Source organism: Platichthys flesus, chromosome 2 (assembly GCF_949316205.1).
Source record: "Platichthys flesus chromosome 2, fPlaFle2.1, whole genome shotgun sequence".
NCBI classification, from domain to species: Eukaryota; Metazoa; Chordata; class Actinopteri; order Pleuronectiformes; family Pleuronectidae; genus Platichthys; species Platichthys flesus.
In genome coordinates, this window is record NC_084946.1 from 9,793,578 (window position 1) to 9,816,179 (window position 22,602).

A 22,602-nucleotide genomic window follows, 5' to 3' on the forward strand; every position below is an offset into this window, starting at 1 on the left:
GCACAGAGCTCGGTATATTAATGATTTAAACAAACTACTTATCCCATTTGCAGGCTATAATGAAATAGTGCGAATACCCAGCGGTGCTACAAATATAGATGTACGTCAACACAGCTACTCAGGGAAACCAGATGATGACAACTACCTCGGTAAGATGTCATACAACTACTTCTGCTTTTGAGCTGCATGTTTGATCTCTGCCTGTCTGTGTTTGTGGATGACAGTCTTCAGACTTTTGTGTAACGTCATGTGATGCAGAGGAGTTAGCCTTTAGTGTTAATATACCGAGGTTAGGCCTGTCGATACCATTCCCGCCGGTACAATACGTTTATAAGCTGTAATTTGTCTGTATGCAGTAGGTGTGTGTCTGTATATGTCTGTTTCTGTATCATACAGTTTACCTGTCTGTCATTATGGATATAACTGATTTGTCAGCTATTTGTATACATGCCTTGTTGCCACGAACGTGCTAATACTTGAGCTGAGACAGCCCTCTGGGTACCATTCCATTAAGGTCAACATGTGTGTCTAAATGTCTTGTTATTGTTATTATCTTTCATCCTCTGTGCCTGTTTGTTCGCCTGTATGTTTAATTATATGTCACTTCTGAATATGACCTTACAGTTGTCATCATTGTTCTGTCTGTATTTATTTGTGGATGGAAACAGTCATTAGGGGCCCAAAGTGGGGACAATTTTGCAGGAATGAGGGTCGATTTCCAAAACATATTAGTGTAATGTGTGAAATGTTGAGGAAAGTAAAGGCAGGAAATTAGCTCCATAATCACATTAGGGTGAATGAGGGCAGCAGACTGGCTGTTAAACAGAACAGGATGCCCCTGGATGGGACTTCTCCAGGGACAGAAGATTATTTGACCCCATAAGGCTTGACTGCTGCCTTCTGCACGTGTCTCATGAAAATTTTAGCCCAAGTGATGCTGAGTTGCCCTGTCACATGCCAAAGACAGCTCCGTCAAGGAGATTTTTGTTTTCATTTGTTTGTTTGTTAGTTAGCAGGATTATACAAAAAAGTATAGGACAGATTACTACAAGACTTGGGTAAAGGATTTGATCTGAAGTTTTCACTGTCTTTAACATTACACTAGTTAGTTTCAACAGTTGTTGTCACAATTTATATGGCTTATTGAGATCCTCTGTGTCAGTGGGACCAACCACAGTAAGTTCATGGTTTCTCTCTGACTCCTTGCAGCCATATCAACTAGCCGTGGAGAGTTCCTGCTAAATGGAGAGTTTGTGGTCAGCATGTTCAAAAGGGAAATTAAAGTGGGAAATGCCGTCATCGAGTACAGTGGCTCTGACCATGTCATTGAGAGGATCAACTGCACTGACCGTATCGAAGAGGAGATCATTGTCCAGGTAAACTGTCACGATGGCTTAGCATTCCAGATTGGAAAATGCAAAGCAAGATGAGTTTAGAGGCCTTAGCAGCAATGGAACTTAAAATGTGGATCTCTGCAGGCTTTACTTTTACTCTTGAAAATGTGGACAGTCTGTTGCCTATGAATTCCCATAATCTGACTATAGTATAAAACATACATTATTGTCTGAATCTTTCCACAGGTGCTGTCTGTGGGGAACCTGTACAACCCAGATGTCAGGTACTCCTTCAACATCCCTATAGAGGACAAACCTCAGCAGTTCTTCTGGGATGCTTATGGGCCCTGGCAGGAGTGCAGCCGCCTGTGCCAAGGTGAGGGGGAGGCACAAGGGGCTGGCAGGGTGAGGTGATGGGCGTAGCCAAATATAAATGGAGTGGTGAGTGCAGGGATGAGGAGTTATGTGAACCGCTGTGCCAGAGGCATAGGGGAGAGCAGATTGTCTGGCTAAACTTGACAAGCCCATGCTAGACCTATAGGTTTGGAACAAGTGATTAAAGCTCAACTTCAGAGTACGCTGTGGCAGATGGCTGTCTTTGGCATGATTGTGTATATGTCGGGGTGTGTGGGTGTGCAGAGGCGGATTGCAGGTAAACTCGAAAACCCGCTATGTGCTATGACTCAAGCATTTTATTTGAGAATCTCTTCATCTGCCTTTTGACACTGCCCTGCGTGAACAACCTACAGTAAATTCCAAAGAGAAACCAACAAGTTCACACAGCAGGATAAACAGCAAACTATGTAATTCCCTCAGCACTTTTGATTCTCTGATTTATATGGCTTTTCTGCCAGCCTGGGACACACTAAGCTCTCACAGTACTGAGCTGCAAAACTTGGTAACATGAGGTACCGATAGCGAATCTCTTTCTTGGGGCCACATGATGTTTAAATCTCTCTCTACCCTACTGTACAGAAGTTGCATTATGATTTAGTGCAGGCTTGTCCACACGAGAGCCAAGGTGAAGCACACATACCCATAGCGTCTGGTATTCTCAGTGATGCTGTAATGATCTACATTGTGCTTGAGCGAGCTGTTGCCTCAGATAACTACTTGCAGGATCTTGCAGAAGCTTGAATCAAGCTGTGGAAGGTATTTTCTAAATTATAAAAGGTTTAATTTAAGGATTGCATTATGAAACCACAGATTGCAACGTTCTTCGTAGATTTATATGTACTCCCTGTAAGTTTCTTACCAAAGAACAACTTATAATGGAAAATAAGTTTTTTAAAAACCTGAATATGCGACATATATGCGACATACGCAATATTGCTGTGGATTCAGTATTTCTGCTTAGAGACTTTGACTTTTTTAATTAACTAACCGTCCAAACTATCTGTCATCGTGTCTCATAGGAGAGCGGAAGAGGAAGATTCTCTGTAGCAGAGATTCAGACAGGGTGCAGGTGTCTGACCAGAGGTGTCACGGTACAGCCAGACCTGCCGTCATCACTGAGCCCTGCAATACTGAATGTGAACTCAGGTTGGTATTACTAATGTAATCAACCTTCACTGCTCACATGAATCAGTCAATGAGTCTCTCTTCACTTGGGGATTTAAAAAATGTATCCTATCACCTTTGACACAGGTGGCACGTGGCCCGTAAGAGTGAGTGCACAGCTCAGTGCGGTCTTGGATATCGTACCCTGGAAATATACTGTGCCAAAATGAGCCGTACAGATGGCAAGACCCAGAAAGTTGATGACCGCTACTGTAGTGGTCAGCGCAAACCTGACGACAAGGAAGGTTGCCACGGCGACTGTAACCCGGGTGGCTGGGAGTACTCGCCTTGGTCAGAGGTAAGATTGTTGGGGTTTTGCGTTGATCATGGGTTGTGGTTATATGCTTATACTTGCTGACATTGTAACGTGTGCCGCAGTGCTCCAAGAGCTGTGGTGGGGGCACCCGCCGTCGAGGGGCAGTGTGTCGAAAGGCAGCTGAGGCCGGTGGTGATGAGAGCAAATGCAGTCAAAGGGACAAGCTGACCGTCCAGTCCTGCAATGAATTCCTCTGTCCACAATGGAAGACTGGTGACTGGTCTGAGGTCAGTACGGTTCTTGTTGAGGAAGTCTGATAACTGCTGCTCATGTATAGTTATTCCAATAAAGGGACTGCATAGGTTCAGCACATACACAATGTTTAGATTAAATGTTCCTTTATCAAATTGTAGTTTGATAAATCTTGTGCCTCCATATTAATCTGTGATTTATCTTCCTCACACTGGTCATTACGTAGCTGGTTTAACTTTGTTTATAGATAAACAGACCCTAGTGTAAATACTGTAGTTTTAAGCCAGCAATGATCTGGGTCAAATGTAAAATCCCAGTGTAGATTGAGCATGTCTCGGCTTTGGGAAAGTTGTTCCCCTCCTTCCTGTACAATGAGTGTTGGGAAATTGGTGATTGCTGGGTAAGATTCTGCAAACTGTTGCACATATTACACACTGTAGAGCAGGGAGCTTTGGGCTGCATTCCAGAAATGTTTCACATCTCCCATGTGGTGCAGCTAAATACCCATACCTACACTGTACTGTATGCATTCTGTGGGCAATATACCTAAAAAAAACACTCGCTGATTTGGGCTGATAACAATTAGTGAACATGTCATATGTCATATGTTACTCATTTTGAAACCTGAAACATTTATTCATCAGTGCCTTGTTACATGCGGGAAAGGCTACAAGCACCGTCAGACGTGGTGTCAGTTCGGCGAGGACCGTCTTGACGATCGCTTTTGTGGCTTGTCCAAACCTGAGTCAGTGCAGACGTGCCAGCAGCAGGAGTGCGCATCTTGGCAGGTCGGACCCTGGGGACAGGTGAGTCACCTTCTTGTAAACAGCAGACACTAGTTTGCCCTTTGTGCAACGCCGTCCAGTAAGGGAATTCGTGGGGTTAGTGCTGATGCAGTGGTACAGCTGGTGGATAGATGATGTTAAGCCAAGCTGCTTCTTTTTGTGTGAGCACAGACAGGGACATTTAATATTCAAAAGCTATGGGTTTTAAGGGTAGTCATGCTCTTGATCGAGGCTTTGTAAAGGTTAATGCATACACTAACTCTGTGTGTGTGTGTGCATGCTTAGCTTCAGTTGTGTGTGCGCACAGAGAAGCGAACACCCAAAAATGTGAGACATCTCTATGCACCCCATCCCCCACCGCTTTGGGCGCATGTTAAGGTATATTTGAAGTTGTTTAATGAAGCGTGTTCAAATGGTAGTTGAAGTCGCCGCCACACAAGTTTGACCCTGTTTCACTGGAGGCAATGAGGCAGAAAAGATCGCAGGGTAGTACCCTCTGACTCGCCTGCAACGGAAAGAGGACAATGCGATGTAAATGAGCTACAGTTCTTAGTGAAGTTGACTTTTGATTTTTTTTTTTTCTCTTCCTGAAACTAAAGAATGTTGTCAGGGAAGTGGAGGAGTAAAAATTGCCCTTTCTTTACTCGCCTACCCTGGTGTCCAATTTTTGATTTGTTTGTGTTTGGCGGTTGCTTTGTTGTTTTCTTTTTTTTCTTGCATTCTTTTTGTCTTTTGCTCAATGTTTCCCCACCGCTCCTTTTTTTCCCCTCTTTAAACCCAGTGCACTACCTCGTGTGGGCCAGGCTACCAAATGAGAGCGGTGAAGTGTGTGGTCGGCTCTTTTGGTACTGTCATGGACGACACTGAATGTAACGCTGCCACCCGACCCACCGACACCCAGGTAAGGAGGGGATTCTCTCCCTTCTTTGTGTCCTTTCTCCCTCTCTCTAACATGTTTGTTTTACTTCTCTCAGCTTCCCACAGTCTCTTAATCTCCACATCGCAGCAACAGTTGTTCCAAGGTCAAGTGACAAACTGATTCATACTGTGAGGAGAGAAGATAGCATCCGTATTAACACACACTGCAGTCGAAACAGACACAGATAGGCTTACACACTTCATATCCACCTGGACTCAATAAAGCTAGGCTGTCTGATATAGTCTGGTGGAGAGTGAAACGGAGGGGAAGGTTTTTACGGCCTCACCATCCTCGTGAAGAGAGATACAACTGAAGACCTCTTAGCTCAAATGCTGCAGGACGACCTTACAGAGTTATTCTTCAAAATACTTTCTGTGTAAAATGCACTTAATGTTTGGGCAGAAGTCAGGTGTGTCTTAAGAGTATTTAGTCTTAGTTTGAATCTTTTCCATACCCTCATTTAAAAACACCCTTTAGCTGTTAACATCACAAGTTACATTTATTGAAGGAAAATTTACAGAGCAGTTAAGTTGAAAAATCATTCTACAGTTTTAAATATTTGGCACTGTCTCTGCATCCTCCATGCAGACTGAAAAATGTGATGTTCATGTGTGTAATATGTGCATCTGTTGACTGTTCTCACAAACACTTAGACAGAAAACCAAAGGAGCCTATTTTGAGCTGAATGATGGTTTTGTTTGATCAGCGTTGGGCGTAAACCCCCTTTAGAGGGCTGAGCATGCAGACCCAGGATGAGGCCCCCCTCTAGTAGAAGCGGCTCTTAATTCCGGTGCCTGGGCCGACAGAACCAGTGACCCTGAAGCAGTCGCCCCACCTCGTTGTGATTCTAGCCAGCCAGCCATGAAGTGGGCCAACAGGCCGCCTGTCCCACTGCAGACAGCCACCAGGCAAGGCTCAGAAAACGAGGGAGAGATAGACGGATGGAAGCCCTTCTGAGCACAAGGAGTAGAGAGGTGGAAGCTTTGCTCAATATTTTCCTCACATAGTTTGCAGGAAGGCTGGGCACTTCTGAACTCTGCTGGAGCCTATAGTATTTGTACAGCCACAACATTAAAGCTCCAGCACATACCCTTACACACAAAGTCACTGAATCATCAGAGACTATGTCATATATTAGCAGTTTATTTAGAATTGACATCTAAAATGTGACAGACTTGAGTGTGTAGGGCTACTTTGCACACCACCACAAGGCCCATTTGTTGCTATTAGGTGGCTGAGTGAGGAATGTGGAGCCTGCTCAGATCCTGTGTGACCTGATTAAGGCCCTCATTCCTAGAGACTGGGGGTCAGAGGGCACCAGAGGGCATGAGGGGAAAAAGAGGAAAGGGCGGAAGGTGAGGGACAAGGGGGTGGATTAGGGGTGGAGTTTGCAACCACGCCAGCATGGGCATTGGAGCCCTGAATACCACTCCACTGTGACCTGTTATGACAGGGATCAGGGCTTTATGCTGAGTGGCTTACTGCCACAATCCATAGTTTGAACTGACGGGGCGGACCCTGTTAATGTTGTTTTGGTAATGTGGGGGGAAAATGTTGATGGGAAACACAACTGCTCTCTAATGTAGAGCTGAAGGAATATAGTTTAGGTTGTTAATGACTGTCCCATGTCAGAGGAGCTATCTCTGATATTCATGGTATTTTGTGGCCAGGGACAGAAGTTGTTACTGTATATTCACTTTGTTAATCGCTGCATAAACGGGTGTATGTGTCCTTCCTTCCACAGGACTGTGAACTGGCTCAGTGTCCCAGCAGCCACCCTGTTCCCCCAGGGACCAAAGTCCCCTCCCACCAGGCCCACAAAACCCAGTGGCGGTTTGGTTCCTGGACTCAGGTTGGTTGTTCTGACATATCCTCAGTTTGGACAGTTTGTTGGTTTCCAGCCTCTTAACCTTTCTCGTCCGCGCACCAGTGTACTGCCAGCTGCGGCAAAGGTACACGGATGCGCTATGTGAGCTGCCGGGACAACCAGGGTGGTGTGGCAGAGGAGTCGGCTTGCGCCCACTTACCAAAACCCCCTGCCAGAGAAGTGTGCTCAGCAGTGCCTTGCGGACAGTGGAAAGTGCTGGAATGGACAGTGGTAAGAAAAGCACCTGTTATAATCACTTATTCACTTATATCTGACCCAGTTAACTTAAATTATGTCAACATGACAATCTGTATGAGCTCACCCAATGTGGTGGAGAAGAGCTTCAAATAAGTGAACATTAGGACAAGAGTTTTCCTGTTGAATCGAGCACTTCCCCTCAGATCTGCACCTAATTATACTGACCGACAGCCCTGTTGATGAACCTAAATTGGGTCAATACTGCCATCCAGATGTTTTTCCTCCTGCAAGTTGTATTTCAGTATACGCTACATAATTTTTCACCTACACTGACAATAGAGTGTGCACACACTATTGTAGAGGTTTGCAGGGAAGCTGCAGCTGGAAGGCAAATGTGTGCAGAGGTTTGGAGGTGGGTTGGAATGAGGCTGGAGAAGCAGTATGTGTCTTTCTATGGATGTGAAGACAACGTTTTGTTCAATGTTTCAGCATTGTGAGGGTGTTTAGATTGGTCCACAAAACTTTATTTTACTGCTTGAAGGTTAAAAAACTTCTTATAGGGTTAGCTTGTTAAGGAGCGTCAACATATGAGTGTCCTCACAACTTTAGAAAAAACACTTGCGTGTGTGAGTGAGAGATAGAGAGTTGGAGTGAGGCACTCTGGAGCTGGGAGATGCAAGGGGCTGTAGAGAGGGGCTCCGGTCTTGTTTACAGATGTTTCTCATCACAGTCCTAGTGATACAGTACAGCTAGACTGCAGGTCTGGTCACCACATACACACACAGACACACACACACACAATTGCACATGCACATACACAACCACACGTATACAAAGCCAAAGACACTCATTGACCCCTAAAAGGAAATGGATCATCCCAAGGCTAAAAAAGATTTGAGCAGCCTATCCCAGCTACACACACACACACACACACACACACACACACACACACACTCGACTTACTAACCAAAAGAAAAGCAACATAGCGTTATCTAGCAGTGACAGAACGCCCCAATATGACAGACTTTTGTTGACAGTACGTTATCCAACAGCTTTACTTGGTGCCACATCATATATACCAGCTTTATGTATAAGACAATCTAACTGTACCTATGATCATGTGAAATCCATAACCTTTGACAGCACACTGTAAACCACTGGACAGAGTAATCCCAGGCGAAGTATTAGACCAGACAGCTGTTGCCCGAGTATAAAAGATCACCTTATACAAGCTATAGAGTGGACTGTGCTAAGGAGGAGCTGAGGGAGACACCATTAAGATTTGTATAAGATCTATCCTGTGGTACTTAGGGAAAGGAACGTTTATTTCCTGGGTCCTGTAAGAAGAAACTGTTTTGTCAGGCAGTTCTGAAGTCATGGCAATGTCCTGCATGTCCTCTTTAAATGGAATGAGATCTGTGTCCACCTCCTCAACACTAAGTCATATTTGCTTTCAGTTGGTCTTGGACCTTCGTTAGAATGTGCCTCCTCATTGCTTTGGTCGGTAGAATGTCTGGGCAGTTTTTATAGCAAGTGGCATCAAATTCCATCTAAATATAATTATCATTGTTCTGCTGTTTGTCTCTGTTTCTGGCCTCCAGCAAACTGTGGGGTGGTTTTTCAACCTAGAAACAAACCACTGTGGTCAAAACCTCCCTATCTGAGGCAATTGGGAATGAGTTTCTTTTCTTTCCCTTGTATATACAGATATTCTAGTCTTATTGACCACTCGAAGCCCTTGACATTACATTCACCTGGCACTGCTACCTGCTTCACACCATATATACACTGATGGCACAGTCAGGGGCAATTTTGGGTTGTAGTATCTTGCATATGTACAGGACTTTCAGGACTTGAAAAATAAGAAATTGAGAAAAAAAGGGATAGAGTAAGAAAATACGCATGTTTCAAGGCTTAACATAGATGTTTTCCCCTGAAGAGCACATGAGCTCACGTCCCCTGAATGAAAGATACAGAGACATTTACAAGCTAAATTACTTAGTTTGAATAGAAAAGGTAAACTAGGTCTTTTTCAATAAATTCTACTTTAAGCTTGTATCTAGCTCTGAGTCCTTTGATATTGGGTATCTACTGTTATCAAATACTTATAGCCTATTTACATTATTTAAATGTTGGTTATTGACATCCGTATATCTGACGTATTGAAAAAACACAAGCATATAGTTTATAGTAATACATATTAAATGTATTTTGTCCAGGGGTAAATTACTGATATGATGTGAATGAAAGGTCAGCTGGGAGATGCCCCTCTGACAGTGATGAGAGCCTCTAGAAACAAGACATCTCACTCTGTTGGATTTTCCTCACTCAGTTGGTTGTACAGTGGTGTTACAGAGTGGAGGTTCTGCTCACTCAAACTATCTTTAAAAGTTGCTATCAGAGACACACACACACTCTTAACAACTTATTGATGCTCAGAAAAGGCAAAAAATATGAAGCTGTAACTAATTGCTACCATTGGAGCTAATTGCACGAACTTTTTTCAAATGATTACATTGATGAAGTGCAGTGCATCACAGGTATTGTGTCATATACCTTTTGTTTGAAAAATAGGTTCCATGTCAATTGGAAACGTCGTTCCATATACTTTTTACACTTCACACACATCTGTGTTGAGCTCCATATGCAGGTGTAATAGTCAAACTGTAAATGAATTTGCTTTTGCCTGCATTCAGATATTTATTCGCATTATATTTATACTGATCACTGATATCTGTGCACTGTGTTTGTGTGTGTTTTCAGTGCTCGGTTACCTGTGGCCAGGGGAAGACGACACGGCAGGTACTGTGTGTCATCAGTGACCAGGAGGTGAATGCTAGTGAGTGTGACCCAGACGATCGTCCAACCACAGAGCAGGACTGCGCTATGTCTCAATGCCCGTCCCGCTCCAGTGAGTCCCGACCTTTGCCGTCCTCACCAAACGCCAGCACCAGGAACAACCTGCCCCATAGCCAATCCCACCAATGGCGGACCGGACCCTGGGGCGCGGTGAGTTATCTTACTCTGCACTTTTAACACAAATATTAGAAGACCAGAGAAGTTTTTAGCAGCAGCACTGAAATTAGGATGGTTTTGTTAACATCCTAATAATAAGAAGCTGCTCACTTGTTATCATTGTGTATCATGTAATCACTGTTGAGTCATGTAAAAATAATTGGAGATTGGGAAAAAAGAATGTGCCTAGATGAGAAGATCTTTGGTTGTAATGAGCTTAAGACTATCCATGTAAATTGCTTTTGTGACCTTTGGAGCCTGGCTAGCTCGTAACCAGTTTCCTGTCTTTAAGCTAAGTTAACCAGCTTGTGGCTTCAGCTTTATATTTACTAAACAGACATGAGAGGTTTGCAGAGAAGTGTATTGCTTCATCTTGTTCACAGGAGGGAAGTGACTAGGCGTAGGAACCAAAATATGGAGTTCCTTTTGGGTGTCCAATGAATTTGTCCCTTAGACATATCAGTATACCCCTGTCATTTTATACAGTTGGTGAACCCGTTGTTTTTTCCTTGCAGTGTGATATGTAAAGTGATGAAGATGCTCAATGTCATTTTACCTTTTAAGGACATTGGCCTTGTCCATTGTGATTTAACAGGATTGTGTGACCCAACATCCTCAACACCCCCCCCTTCCTTCCTTTAATCTCGTTCTCTGTATTGTTCAGCTGCCTTTAAAAAACTGGGTCATTGATAATGTCAAATGTCCCAAAATATCTTTGACCTTAAAATAAGTTTAGGAAGTAATCACAACTATTTCTGGTCACTCTTCCGTCTTCTGTCCCGAGGATATGTATTTTAAAAATCAGCAAACTTTGTTGCTCATTTGACGTAAGATGAATATAACATAACAGATTTTTGTTTGTCTGCTGGTCATTTTCTTCCTGTGCATTTAACCTACCATTTATTGCTATGTTGAGAAAGACAGCCCTGAGTTTAGCCTTAGTGTGTGTTTAAATTAAATGTATATCACACACGGCTATGTTCCTCTGAGGACTCATTAACACCTCCTTTTCCCTCAGCATCTGTTTGTGGGAACCACCTGTTTGACCGTGCACATTCTTCTCCTTTTAACACCAGTGCTCCAGCACATGTGCAGGAGGTTTCCAGCGGCGTGTGGTTGTGTGCCAGGATGAGAACGGCTACCCTGCCAACAGCTGCGAGGATCGCAGTCGGCCCAGTGAGCAACGGTCCTGTGAGTCAGGGCCATGTCCGCAGTGGATCTATGGCAACTGGGGAGAGGTAAGACAGACACCACTTTACCCTACATGAGATCACACCTAACCGTGGCCCAGAGGTAGATACATGTGGAGCTAAGACAGTTAAGTATAAACTCTGAGATGTTCATTAGTGTTTGAACAATTACCTTGACTCAGAGGTTTACAAATCAGAGGTTCTCCATCTTTGACACCCCAAAACCTCGTCCCCATACCCACCTGTAAAACACAACCTCTCCCCTCTCCGTCTGTCTTCAGTGCACGAAGCCATGTGGAGGTGGGATCAAGACGAGGCTGGTGGTGTGTCAGCGTCCAAACGGCGAGCGTTTCAACGACCTGAGCTGCGAGATCCACGACAAGCCACCAGATCGCGAGCAGTGCAATACTCAGCCATGCCCGTCTAGCCCCCACTGGAGCACAGACCCATGGAGCTCGGTACGCTCATAAAAAATATTCTACATCTTGTTTTTCAACCTCACGTTTTATTTCAACTACCTGTAGTGTTACTCTTTCACAACCAGTCTTACAAGGGCAGGATGACTATAGTGTGTTTGTGCTGGAGAAACCACACTCCCACTCTACTTTAACTTCTAACCCCCCTCCGCTTCCTGCTGCCTCTCTGGCTCCTGTGATTGGTCAATGTTTCCTCAAGACATTCGTAAAGGTTGTTTCTGTTGCACTTCAATGGCAAAGACACACTCGCCTGCAATATGCCAAAAAAAGGTCATCATCACAAAATGCTCCAGTGACAGTTGTGACCATAAGAACATTTTTTTCTTTGTCAGTCCTAGTTACCATAAAACTGTTGATGAGCCGTGTACTAGTACGTATTTGAAAAAATTCAGGATCACTTCGTATCACAATCAAAGTTAGTTTTGTAAAATATTGTTTTAAAGATAATTTATTAAGATATTTTTTCTCTTTTTCTCTTTTGTATATAGCATTAACTTTAAAAAGTGATTTATTTTGTGTCTTAGCTCTTTGTATTCGCACATTTAGCCAATCGTTGTTCATATGCAAATACTGATGAATGTTTTTGTATATCAGGAATATACAGTATGATGCCTTGTTCTTTTATTATCCAAAGAATGGCCCATAATCTCCAAATATGCGGTGCTACACAGTACAGTTTGGCGTTCTGTTGTGAACATTGAAAGCGCCAGCTTATATAGGACTGTATATGGGCTGTGTACTTTCTATACATCTTTGTACTCTATACATCTTAGAAATGGCTATTGTATTAAGAATTCAATTTGTCTCAAGGCACATGTGGTTTTATAGAGAAGTTACTAATCCTATATTTAGACACTTTATTTTACAGTTGAAGCATTTACTCCCTGTTACGAAACCAACAGCGGTGTTGCCCCAAAAAACGACATTAATATGGAAGAAGGAAAATGTTTGACTCAGAAGTCCCTGAGACGTCCAGTATCAGTACTAAACACCAACAACAGCAGCTGTACCAGCAATGTAAAATAAAGTGTCTCACAGAGTTTGTGGTAATAGAACTAATAGCCATTGTAATCCAGTTTGGCAGAGGGTTTTGACCCGGATTTTTTTGTGTGGCCAAAACAATAGGTTTTAAGCTCTCTGCTCCAAAGGTGCTTGATATGAGTGTATTTATATTGTGTTAGTTAATATTTGCTTTGTACAGTAAGTACTTGGAGTTGCTAAATATGCTATGCTCAACAATACCTCACTTGGAACTAAACACAACTCAACTAGCCATTCAACTATGATACCCTTCACTACAGTGGTGCTTTGGCCGAAAACAAGGGAGATATCAATATCAACTATGAACCATCACACTTTTGGTCAGTTAGGTGTTTATTGTGGCACATCGCTTTTTGATGCTGCCTTTTTCTGTATTTGTTTTATTTCTTTCCATGAGCAGTTAGTGGATTGATCAGAGTGATCAGCTAAATGCTAAAGTCTTATCACAGATTTGTCAAAATATTGTTTAATTGTCTTTGAATGTCCATGACAAACCGTGCTTAACCTTTAAGAGAATGGGCTGTTAAAATGTCATATTTTGAACACATGACACCTGTGACCACAGGGGAAGTTAATAGTGTTTTGTATCCAGAGCTCTTATTCTGAGCCAACCTAATGTGTCTACCTCAGTCTCTGCTATGATTGCCCCCCTGCCGTATCCTAGAGGGATTTTGGCTGGCTACGATTAAGCATGAGTTGTTGAGGCTATCCAGTGGAGTTGATGGCTCTAAACACAGATCCAGGGTGTGTCATCTCCCACCTGGTTGCTTATACCATTAGTTTGAAAACTCGACAGTGAAAACTGATCCAGAATCTGTGGTTAGGGGAAACCTTTGGCTGCAGCCCAGAGCCCACCCAGTTGACTCTTCCTGGTAATAAATGTCTGTACTGACATCACACCTTATTTTAAGGGCCTGTTAACAATTTTACCAGCCATCATTTAAAATGAGGGCTATCGCTCGTCATGACTCCCACGTGATTTTGTGATTGTGCAGCAGCGTAAAGTCCGATCGAGGCTGAATCACAGAATTACCGATCACATCCTACATGTAGTTTCATATTTCAGTTGCAGTATAACATAGACTCCACACCAACAGGCTCTTGAAATAAGTATATTGTATGTCTCTTATTCACAAATGGCAGTATTAGTCTGTGTTTCAAGAAGATTTCTGTATATTTATGTAATTACTTGTATTTATTGTTACTTCATTATAATGTTATGTCAGTATTTAATTTTTTATGGATTTGTTGGATTTCTGTTCATTTCCAGAAAAGGTTACGATTAAAGTGAAGTAGAGGTACCATCCAAGGCTTTTCTTCATTCTTATTTAATCAAAACATTCTTATCACATGCAGTGACCGCGCCACTGTCACAGCAAACTAAGAACAAGGGGAAAAAACACAACTGACATCTGGTTATCCAAAAACATCAGAAAGTGAGACAACTAGAACTTAGGCAAGTCCCAACTTTAAAAAACATTCCCTGTGTTTGTGGAAGGGGAAATGTCCTTTATCATTTAGTTTTACCTTCAACTTTAGCGGATGGATTTAAAACAAGATGCCTGGCAAACAGCTTATGAAGCATTCCTCCCGCCACTCTTTTCAATGGGGTATTTTTCCTGAATGAAAATGCACAAATCACTGAGCAATATCTGTGTTATTTTATGCGGTCAGGGCCTCTGCTGACCTCTTTGAGCGACCCTGCTTTTTACCGTCTGTGTCAGAAGTTCAAAGCCTCCTCCCTGAAGGTAAATCTTTGTCCCGTGGTGACAATGCCTCAATGTATAGCTCTCATCTCATTTACTGTGTTCACTGACTCTTAATGCCTGCCCCGGCGGCTTTTTTCCGGGACGCCTGGTGACGCGTGCTTGGCTATGAAGTCGCCAGCACCCTTTGGCCCCCTTTCGTCCGGCCCCCTCTACACCATTCTAGTACGGGTTGATGACAGTTGACCAATGTGGGGGCCCGTGACAGTGGCTCTAAAGAGGGAGGAGGGGGCTTCAGCAAGACAATGCGGTGGTGTATTGGCAGGTCAAGGGTCCCGTTTGATCTAGGGAGGGGCCCCTTCCCGGTTCATCCTGTCAGCACAGACAGACTTATGGGAAATTGCCTGTGATCCAGGAATAAAACAACAAAACAAAACAAAGAGAACAGTAGGATTTCCTAACACTGTGCTGAGGATGGAAATGGGCCGATTTAGTTAAATAAATCTTTAAATAAATAAATCTATATATGAATTGAGCAGTGCAATACGGCATAATCCCGTGAACTGCTTTTGGATGTGAGTTCAAAAAGGTCAGATCGGCGATTGACACTGTCAACGCTGCACGTTGCGTTATTTGATGTAAATTAAATTGCGCTCACTTCTCATTACGCGATGAATTTTGGAAATGTTGAGGTCAAGTGTGTGCCAGCAGCAGCCATGTTTGTATTAGTGCGCTGCACTGGATAATTACAGAACCCCGGTGAACTTGTGGGCAAAGTTAATGAGCCCTGCATGGGTGGTGGAGTGGAGGTGGGGGTACAGTAGGGGGGGGGGGGGGGGGGGGGGGCGGTATTGTGAAGGCATCACAGCAGCAGGACAGCCCTTGTAAAAAGGTATATTGAACTGTTTGAGAAAGGCGTGACATTTAAGCAGGATAACAGCCTGGGAGCCTGTAAAATACTTTCCTATAGCGTTTTAAAACTATACTGGGGAGTCTTCATTAGTTAGTCTCCACAGCTCACCCAATACAAATGTGGTTGTCATCATTTCTGGAAATAACATAAGAAATATGATATCTGTTCTTACAGTTCTTGGTAATATTTGATATGTTGACATGATATGTTTCAGTTGCTTATTACAACCATGAGGGTCATCTGCCTCTCACATATGTTATGATTTATATCCCACTTTTGATAGAAAACACATTGTCATTTCTATTCAAAGTCAAGGAAGACAGAATCAAACAACATTTATCAAATTCATTTCCTTAATTTTTCTTTGTCTTTATTAATTGAACAACACAAGTAGTCTTAATAAATCTAGTGTACTACGAAACAACTGGTGTGTGAAGGGTGCCTGGATTTTAGAAAAAAAAGAAGCAGTAAACATTTTATTAGTCCCTCCTTTCATGAGCCTCACTAAACGTCTTCCTCAGTGAATGGGGTGAGAGGTCACGGCGTGTTCCTGTCCGCTACAGTCCCTCGCTGGTCAGGACAGCACTGCACGCTGGGCCACGTACCCGTTCAACTCTGAGCCTGTCGCTTCCCATCCATCCCTGCATGCAACGCCCCCCTTTAATTATCCAAGCACGGTACAGCCCCTCTCCACTCCCTCCTGTAATGCCGCTGCTATGTGTGTGTGTGTCTGCCTGTCACAATGAGTTAGACCTTTAGTAACTCAGTGAACCCGGAGCTGAAACAAAGTACTGCCGGGGTAATCGGGCACGCTCTGCCATTGGACTTGCTGTCCACGTGGAACTAGAATGTGGATCACTCTTTTTTTCTTTACTTTCTTTTTGTGGTGTCAAAAGAAGTACACAAAATAATCGGCATTTAAACCGATCAATAAACTTGTTGTTAATTTCAGCAGATGTAGTTTAAGATTCATTCAACTGAAAATATATAAAGAATAAAGAGTTTCATTGGTGTACAGGTTGTTTTTCACACAAAGCATACCTTTCTGTTTATCCCCTCCTCTCCTCTGACATCTTGCAGTGCTCGGCCTCCTGCGGACGAGGCTTCAAGTCCCGTAAGGTGAGCTGTGTGACCGGATCCGGCCGCACCGCTACCGAGGAGAACTGCCGGAGCCTGTCCCCCAAACCCGGCAAGCAGAGGCGCTGCCAAGGCAGACGATGCCCCAAGTGGAAGACTGGCAACTGGGGAGAGGTGGGACCCTGCCATAAAACACTCCTCCACCACGCTTGTTCTCACGCTGCCTCCTTTTCTTTTTTCTCTCCCTCATTCCACTTTAATGCTTATCAGCTTGCAGGCAGATCTGTGCATACGTGTTAAACCGGCTGCAGAGAAACCTGACTGTATTTATACATCACGCCAGGCCACTAACTAAGGCACGGTGTTTTCACACATTTATCACTCGGTGGGTCGCTGGGCCGGATGCATACAGAGGTTTGAGGAAATGTATACCTGCGACTTTGACACCACAGAACGGTACGAAGGACAACAGGAAGGACTTGAATGCCTCTTTGATCTGATTACTATTTTCTCTTCCTCTGATCCGCACTTTTCCTCTCTGTCCCTTTTATCCTCCCTCTCCCCGTTTCTCTTTTTTCCCCTTGACTGATCACTCTTTCTCTCAAGCCCTCTTTTAATCCCTCACTTTTTTTTCTCTCTATCTTTCCCAATGGAAGCCACATGTTGGCCTCGTCTTTGAAAGCCCTAAAAAAGAGCCAGTTCACTAACGTCATAGTTGCCAATCCTGACTGCACCTGGGCCGCTGGATGCACCACGGCTTATCCCCCTTTTTTCGATGCCTCCATTTGCTCTTAATTTCACTGCCTCTCTCTTTTCTCATGTTCTGTCTGCCTGAACTCACTACAAGAGTCCGAGCGCGGAGCCACATATGTTCTCCATACGTCAGAGAGGATGTGCGTCTGCTCCGAACAGCTGTGCAGCAGGACACACGCCAAGAGAAAAGGATTCTCCTAGCCAAGCGCAGCATGATTACCCATGGTGCAACATGCTACCTATAGTGGTTCAGCAGCTTAGATGTCAGAACAGATAATAGACAGTGAAATATGTTGCATTGTGTCACACACTGAAGGACGGGTTGTTGATTCCTGCAACACACTGAGGTGTACGTGGACCCTGGTAGAACTCCTCTGTCATGGTTCCAGTGCCGCTGTCTGTTCTCACCACTGATGATCATCTGGACGTGTTTATCGTATCCTCCTTAAACCTGAAAAAACATGAGCTGTAGCTGTGGTGGTGTGATGGAGGTCTGACTCATGTACACACACAAACATAGACACACTTTTATCACCTTCATCACATCACATCAACCCCCCCCCCCCGACACACACACACCCTTTAAATATACTGTATACAGTAAATGTATGATTATCTTGTTCAAATTATGTTATTTGCTTGTCATGTAGATCTCAAGCACTCGTCAACAGCACCTCTGTTAGAAAAGACCGAGAGAAAACACAAATATAAAAGACACACAGAAAAATGGAATTCTCAAAATTGATAAGACAACACATTTTAGATGATAGTTAGACAGCATTCTTCATGTCATGTGATTATTCCTGCCTGACTGAACAGAACAGACTCCTCATCCCTCTCTCACTCCTTGTGTTCTCTTTAGAAACGTGTTCTGCATTACAGCAGGAAACCCTTTCATTGAAAACACTGCTGCTGCTGCAGCATAAAGAAAACACACTGACAAAACTACTTTCGAGGCTTCAAGCTCCACTTTTCTTTGAGTGAAAAACAAATATTTTATTTGATACTATATGAGTTCAATAAGAAAATGGAGAATGCAGTTACTTTAATATCACATATGCCCTATAACAAATACCTAATTATTTTTGAAAAAAATTAAAGAAGCACTGTAATGATAAACAGAGAAATAAAAACATCTGTATTTACATATACATTATATTTCAGCATCAGCAACATTTGGATATAAACGTGAGCATTATAAATTCAATAAAAGTTTGAAACGGTAAATGAAACAAAATATGTAAATTAATCATAATAATAGATGTTAATAGAATAGAATGAAACCACAGAGCTAATAAAGTAAAAATAATGTTGCTTGAAATCGCGTATAATACTTAATAAAGTGCAGATAAAATTACGTAATACTTAATGAAGTAGAAAAGCTGCCTTAAGTTACCTATAATTATTAATAAAGTAAAAGTAATGTTGCTTTAAATTGTATATAATACTCTATAAAGTTGAAATAATGTTTTTTAAAGCTAATTACAATAGCCTACTTAATAAGAATAAATAACCTAACTTAAAATGACTAGTAATACTTAAATAAGTAGCAGAAGAAATAACATCACATTTAGTTAATAAAGTAGAATTGACATTATTTAAGGTTACTAAAAATTCTTAATAAAGTAAAAGTAATGTTGCTTAGAAACTTAATGAAAGAAATAACGTCCCCTAAAGTCAATTATAATAGCCTAAGAACAAGAAGTAAGTATTACTTGTAATACTGAAGTATTAGCTAAAGTAGACATGCCGTTCCCATCGCCCACGAGGTGTGTTGTGTATCGCGATGTTCACAATATAACGGTACTATAAGTGAGATAGTGGTTTAAAAGACGGTAATAAAGGTATAAAAATCTCAGGTTTAAAAATCCCTTACTTCTCCTCAGTGCTCTGCGTCCTGTGGAGACGGGCTCCAGCGTCGGGAGGTCTTCTGTCAGCTTGGAGACCGACGCAGTCCTCAGGAGAGCGGCTGCTCACAGCGCTCCAGACCTCCATCCAGCCAGAGCTGCCGGGCCGCTGACTGTCCCTCCCGGTACCACTGGAAAGAAGGAGAGTGGCAGCCAGTAAGTGAGGGAGGAGGGGAGAGGAGAGGGGGAGAGGGGAGAGGGGAGAGGGGAGAGGGGAGAAGGGGATAAGGGGATAAGGGGATAAGGGGAGAGGAGAGCAAGGCAGTGTGTAGCAGGCAGGGATGAGTTTGCTCTGTCATAACTGCTGAAGAATGAGTTGATGCCTTTAGTCTTCAGACCAGAAGGAGGAGAGAAGAGGGAGGGAGATAGAGGAGAGGGGAGAGGAGAGGAGAGGAGAGGAGGAGGAGCGGAGGAGAGGGTTTTAAAAGAAAATCAACATTTATAGCCTTAACCATCTTAATTTTGCTCTTCTTGGTTTATGTGGTTAATGCTTTCCCCAGTGCATGCTTTCAGCAGAGGTGGCTCAGGGCCTCAGGGGCCCCATCCCAGCTCAGGGCCCCAGCAACGGCTTGCTTCTCCTACTTTGTTGTAACACCCCTGAATAAATGCACACTTTTGAGAAACTGAGGAATTGGTGCTGGAAGATATGGCCAAAAATTACATCAAGATAATTGTAAATATCAAAATCATCAATTCTAACGATAAATGTCACATCATATTTTCCTTTCAAGTTTAAAGCCTTGTATTTGCTCCTAAAGTTGCTGGTTTAAACTCTTTCTTATGACCAGAGAATGACAAACACTTAGTAAACAGTCAAACTTTTTATGGTAAAAAAGTAAAAACACTTTACAAATCTGAGGTAGATCCATTAAGCATCCATTAATTGTGCTTATACAATGCCGAAGCAATATATATTAATATATTAAACCTTATACTGCTATTGATAAAATTGTTTGGTGATAATTATTTATATTATTTTATCTCCCAGCTCTAGTTAAAATTATCTAAACAATAAAAACAATAATCCTACATGCCTCCTTAAAGGCATGTAGGATTATTGTATATTGTAAAATATTTTTTCTGGAGTTTTGCTAACCCTAATTACTTGAAGGGACTAAAAACAGCCTCTCCACAGACTTTTTCACTCAGTCCATTCTAAGAAATATGTTTTGTTTTGTACTTCCTCCCCCATATGAGTCATACGGGATCGCACTCGTCTCTCAGCCCCACCTAGCCAGTAACAGTCAAGCTACCGAGAGAGGGAAAAAGAGAGGACATGGAAATACACACTGCAGCAGTTTTTTCGACTTTAAACCACTGACATATCATCTTACGGGTACCAATACCTCAATTTAAATCCTAGAAAAGTGTCAAATATGGGCCCTTTAAATTCAATTTAGGCCTTGAAAACCAATTTTTTCTTGGTACGCTGGGTCCAATTTGAGCACATAAAATGTTTTTTGCAAAACTATTTTTGGTTATTTTGCTTAACAAATTATAGACTTATCTGTAGTTTTTTTGTTTCATACTACGTTTGTCCATGCACCAATCAGTAATTAGCAACACTTTTAATATGAATAAAGGGGCACAGAGACGACACCCATCAGTTTGTGAACTGCTGATTTGGAGCCTTGAGTGTGGCAGTTTGCGGAGCGCCATCTTGGTTTTTGAAAACAAAAGCAACCTTACTTGGAAGTGGGGTGGGGGTGGAGCCTGACCAAGAGCTCAAGGACACTGCACGCCTACCTACACATTAGACCTGCACCCATTGGACGGTAGTATATGTCAATCACAGTTTCCACTTACTTCTTTATTACCATGTATCTATAACCTGCACCGATTCTGATAGGACTTGAGGTGAAAGAGCATATTGCTGATTAATATAAGGTAGCAGTCATACCTAGGCTATATTAAACGGCTGCATTCCTGCTGAGTAATGCTCAGCAATTTTGAGTGGGCCAGAAGCTACAGCTCCTTGTTGAGAGCCGGGATTATTAGAACAGGCAGCTGCAGAAGGAGACTCTTCCTCACTGTGCTGTAGTGATGTTGAATCTGGGTCACTGATCAGTGTGAGATGTCTTTCCTGAAAGAGGAGGCTAATTATTTGGAGAAGTGTTTGGAGCTCTCTGACCAGGTGTCCCAGTTTATGGCTGGAGGTGATTACAGAAGTTCACCTGGTAGAATTTAACATGCACCATGTGTTTCTGTCACTGGCATAAAAAATAATGTCTTACTGTACATCAGTTTTTTAAATTCTAAGATCCTTTAATCCCTTATTTGTCCTGTATCAGGGAAGGCTGCCTTGTTACAGCAAAGAGAAAAGTCAAAGATCAAACATCTGCGAAGTAATAATAAGTGAACATGCAATTCATAAAAACGTAAGGACATATGAAAGATTTATTTTTTTCAAAGAGCAGCCGAGTATGTTCATATATTTATTTCATTAATACAGTTCATACTTTTAATTGTAGCTTTAAGTATATTTCAACATGTTGACACTTAAAGGGATAGTTCACCCAAATATACTAATCACTCATTATCTACTCAACACTATGCAGATTACATGCTTCCATACTACTCCTGTGGCGTCATCTTAGTGTCTGTAAGCCTTGACAATCATATCCGACTCGAAATAAGGTCATTTACCCTGTGTGTTTAGCCCAAATTACCTCTAATATTCTTTGCTTACAGACACTAGGATGACGCCACAGTAGAAGTGAGGAGGGATTAATGAGTGGATTTTAATGTTTGGGTGAACTATCCCTTTCAGAAGCCATCATGCAGGGTAAAGGTTTATTCCTCTGTTGCACAGCACAAGTGAGAGCAGCAGTTCCAGGCATTTCAGTTGTTTGACAAGCGTGTAAAGAGTGATGAAGACCAGCTGGAGGAGGCTGCAGTCGTAACACCCAGCGTCTCTGACGCAGGTAGCCCCTCCTGAAACAGTGGGTGCAGGAATTATACTAGAAACTTGGATTTCAATGCATCTCATGGCAATATGATTTAAAAGAAATCAACAGCAGTGTATTTAGTGACTATGAGCCTGGCAGTGTTAAGTACATGTGAACCATCTTTAATCCTTGTTCTAACCCTTTTAAAGGAGTAGTTCTAATTTCTGAAAATGATGTGTGTTCATGCTTGTAACCACAGATTAGATGAGACATCTATCCCACTGTCGTCCATGTCAGTAGAAGACAACGCGTCTGCACTTTCATCTACTATCTTAAAATGAAGCCAAAACATCTTGGTTTACAAAGAGCCAAAGACGTCATTTGGAGTCTCTGAAGTAGCAATCAATTGTGAGTCAGTCTCAGCTAAAATGACAGAAACCATTTTGAGAATAACTTATTTAACGC

At 42.5% G+C, this 22,602-nt stretch overlaps 1 protein-coding gene across 1 annotated transcript in view; it reads left to right on the plus strand.

Moving 5' to 3' along the window:
• Positions 1 to 22,602, plus strand: part of LOC133961866 (A disintegrin and metalloproteinase with thrombospondin motifs 9-like) — a 45,483-nt gene that overhangs the window by 12,671 nt on the left and 10,210 nt on the right. Inside the window, exons 16-30 of the mRNA XM_062397236.1 lie at positions 54 to 149; positions 1,210 to 1,376; positions 1,581 to 1,710; positions 2,750 to 2,876; positions 2,982 to 3,192; positions 3,273 to 3,437; positions 4,047 to 4,208; positions 4,969 to 5,088; positions 6,851 to 6,958; positions 7,037 to 7,204; positions 9,935 to 10,180; positions 11,263 to 11,424; positions 11,658 to 11,834; positions 16,593 to 16,763; positions 19,229 to 19,405. Of these exons, the coding sequence (XP_062253220.1) occupies positions 54 to 149; positions 1,210 to 1,376; positions 1,581 to 1,710; positions 2,750 to 2,876; positions 2,982 to 3,192; positions 3,273 to 3,437; positions 4,047 to 4,208; positions 4,969 to 5,088; positions 6,851 to 6,958; positions 7,037 to 7,204; positions 9,935 to 10,180; positions 11,263 to 11,424; positions 11,658 to 11,834; positions 16,593 to 16,763; positions 19,229 to 19,405 (2,387 nt within the window). The remainder of the gene's footprint in view (positions 1 to 53; positions 150 to 1,209; positions 1,377 to 1,580; positions 1,711 to 2,749; positions 2,877 to 2,981; positions 3,193 to 3,272; positions 3,438 to 4,046; positions 4,209 to 4,968; positions 5,089 to 6,850; positions 6,959 to 7,036; positions 7,205 to 9,934; positions 10,181 to 11,262; positions 11,425 to 11,657; positions 11,835 to 16,592; positions 16,764 to 19,228; positions 19,406 to 22,602) is intronic.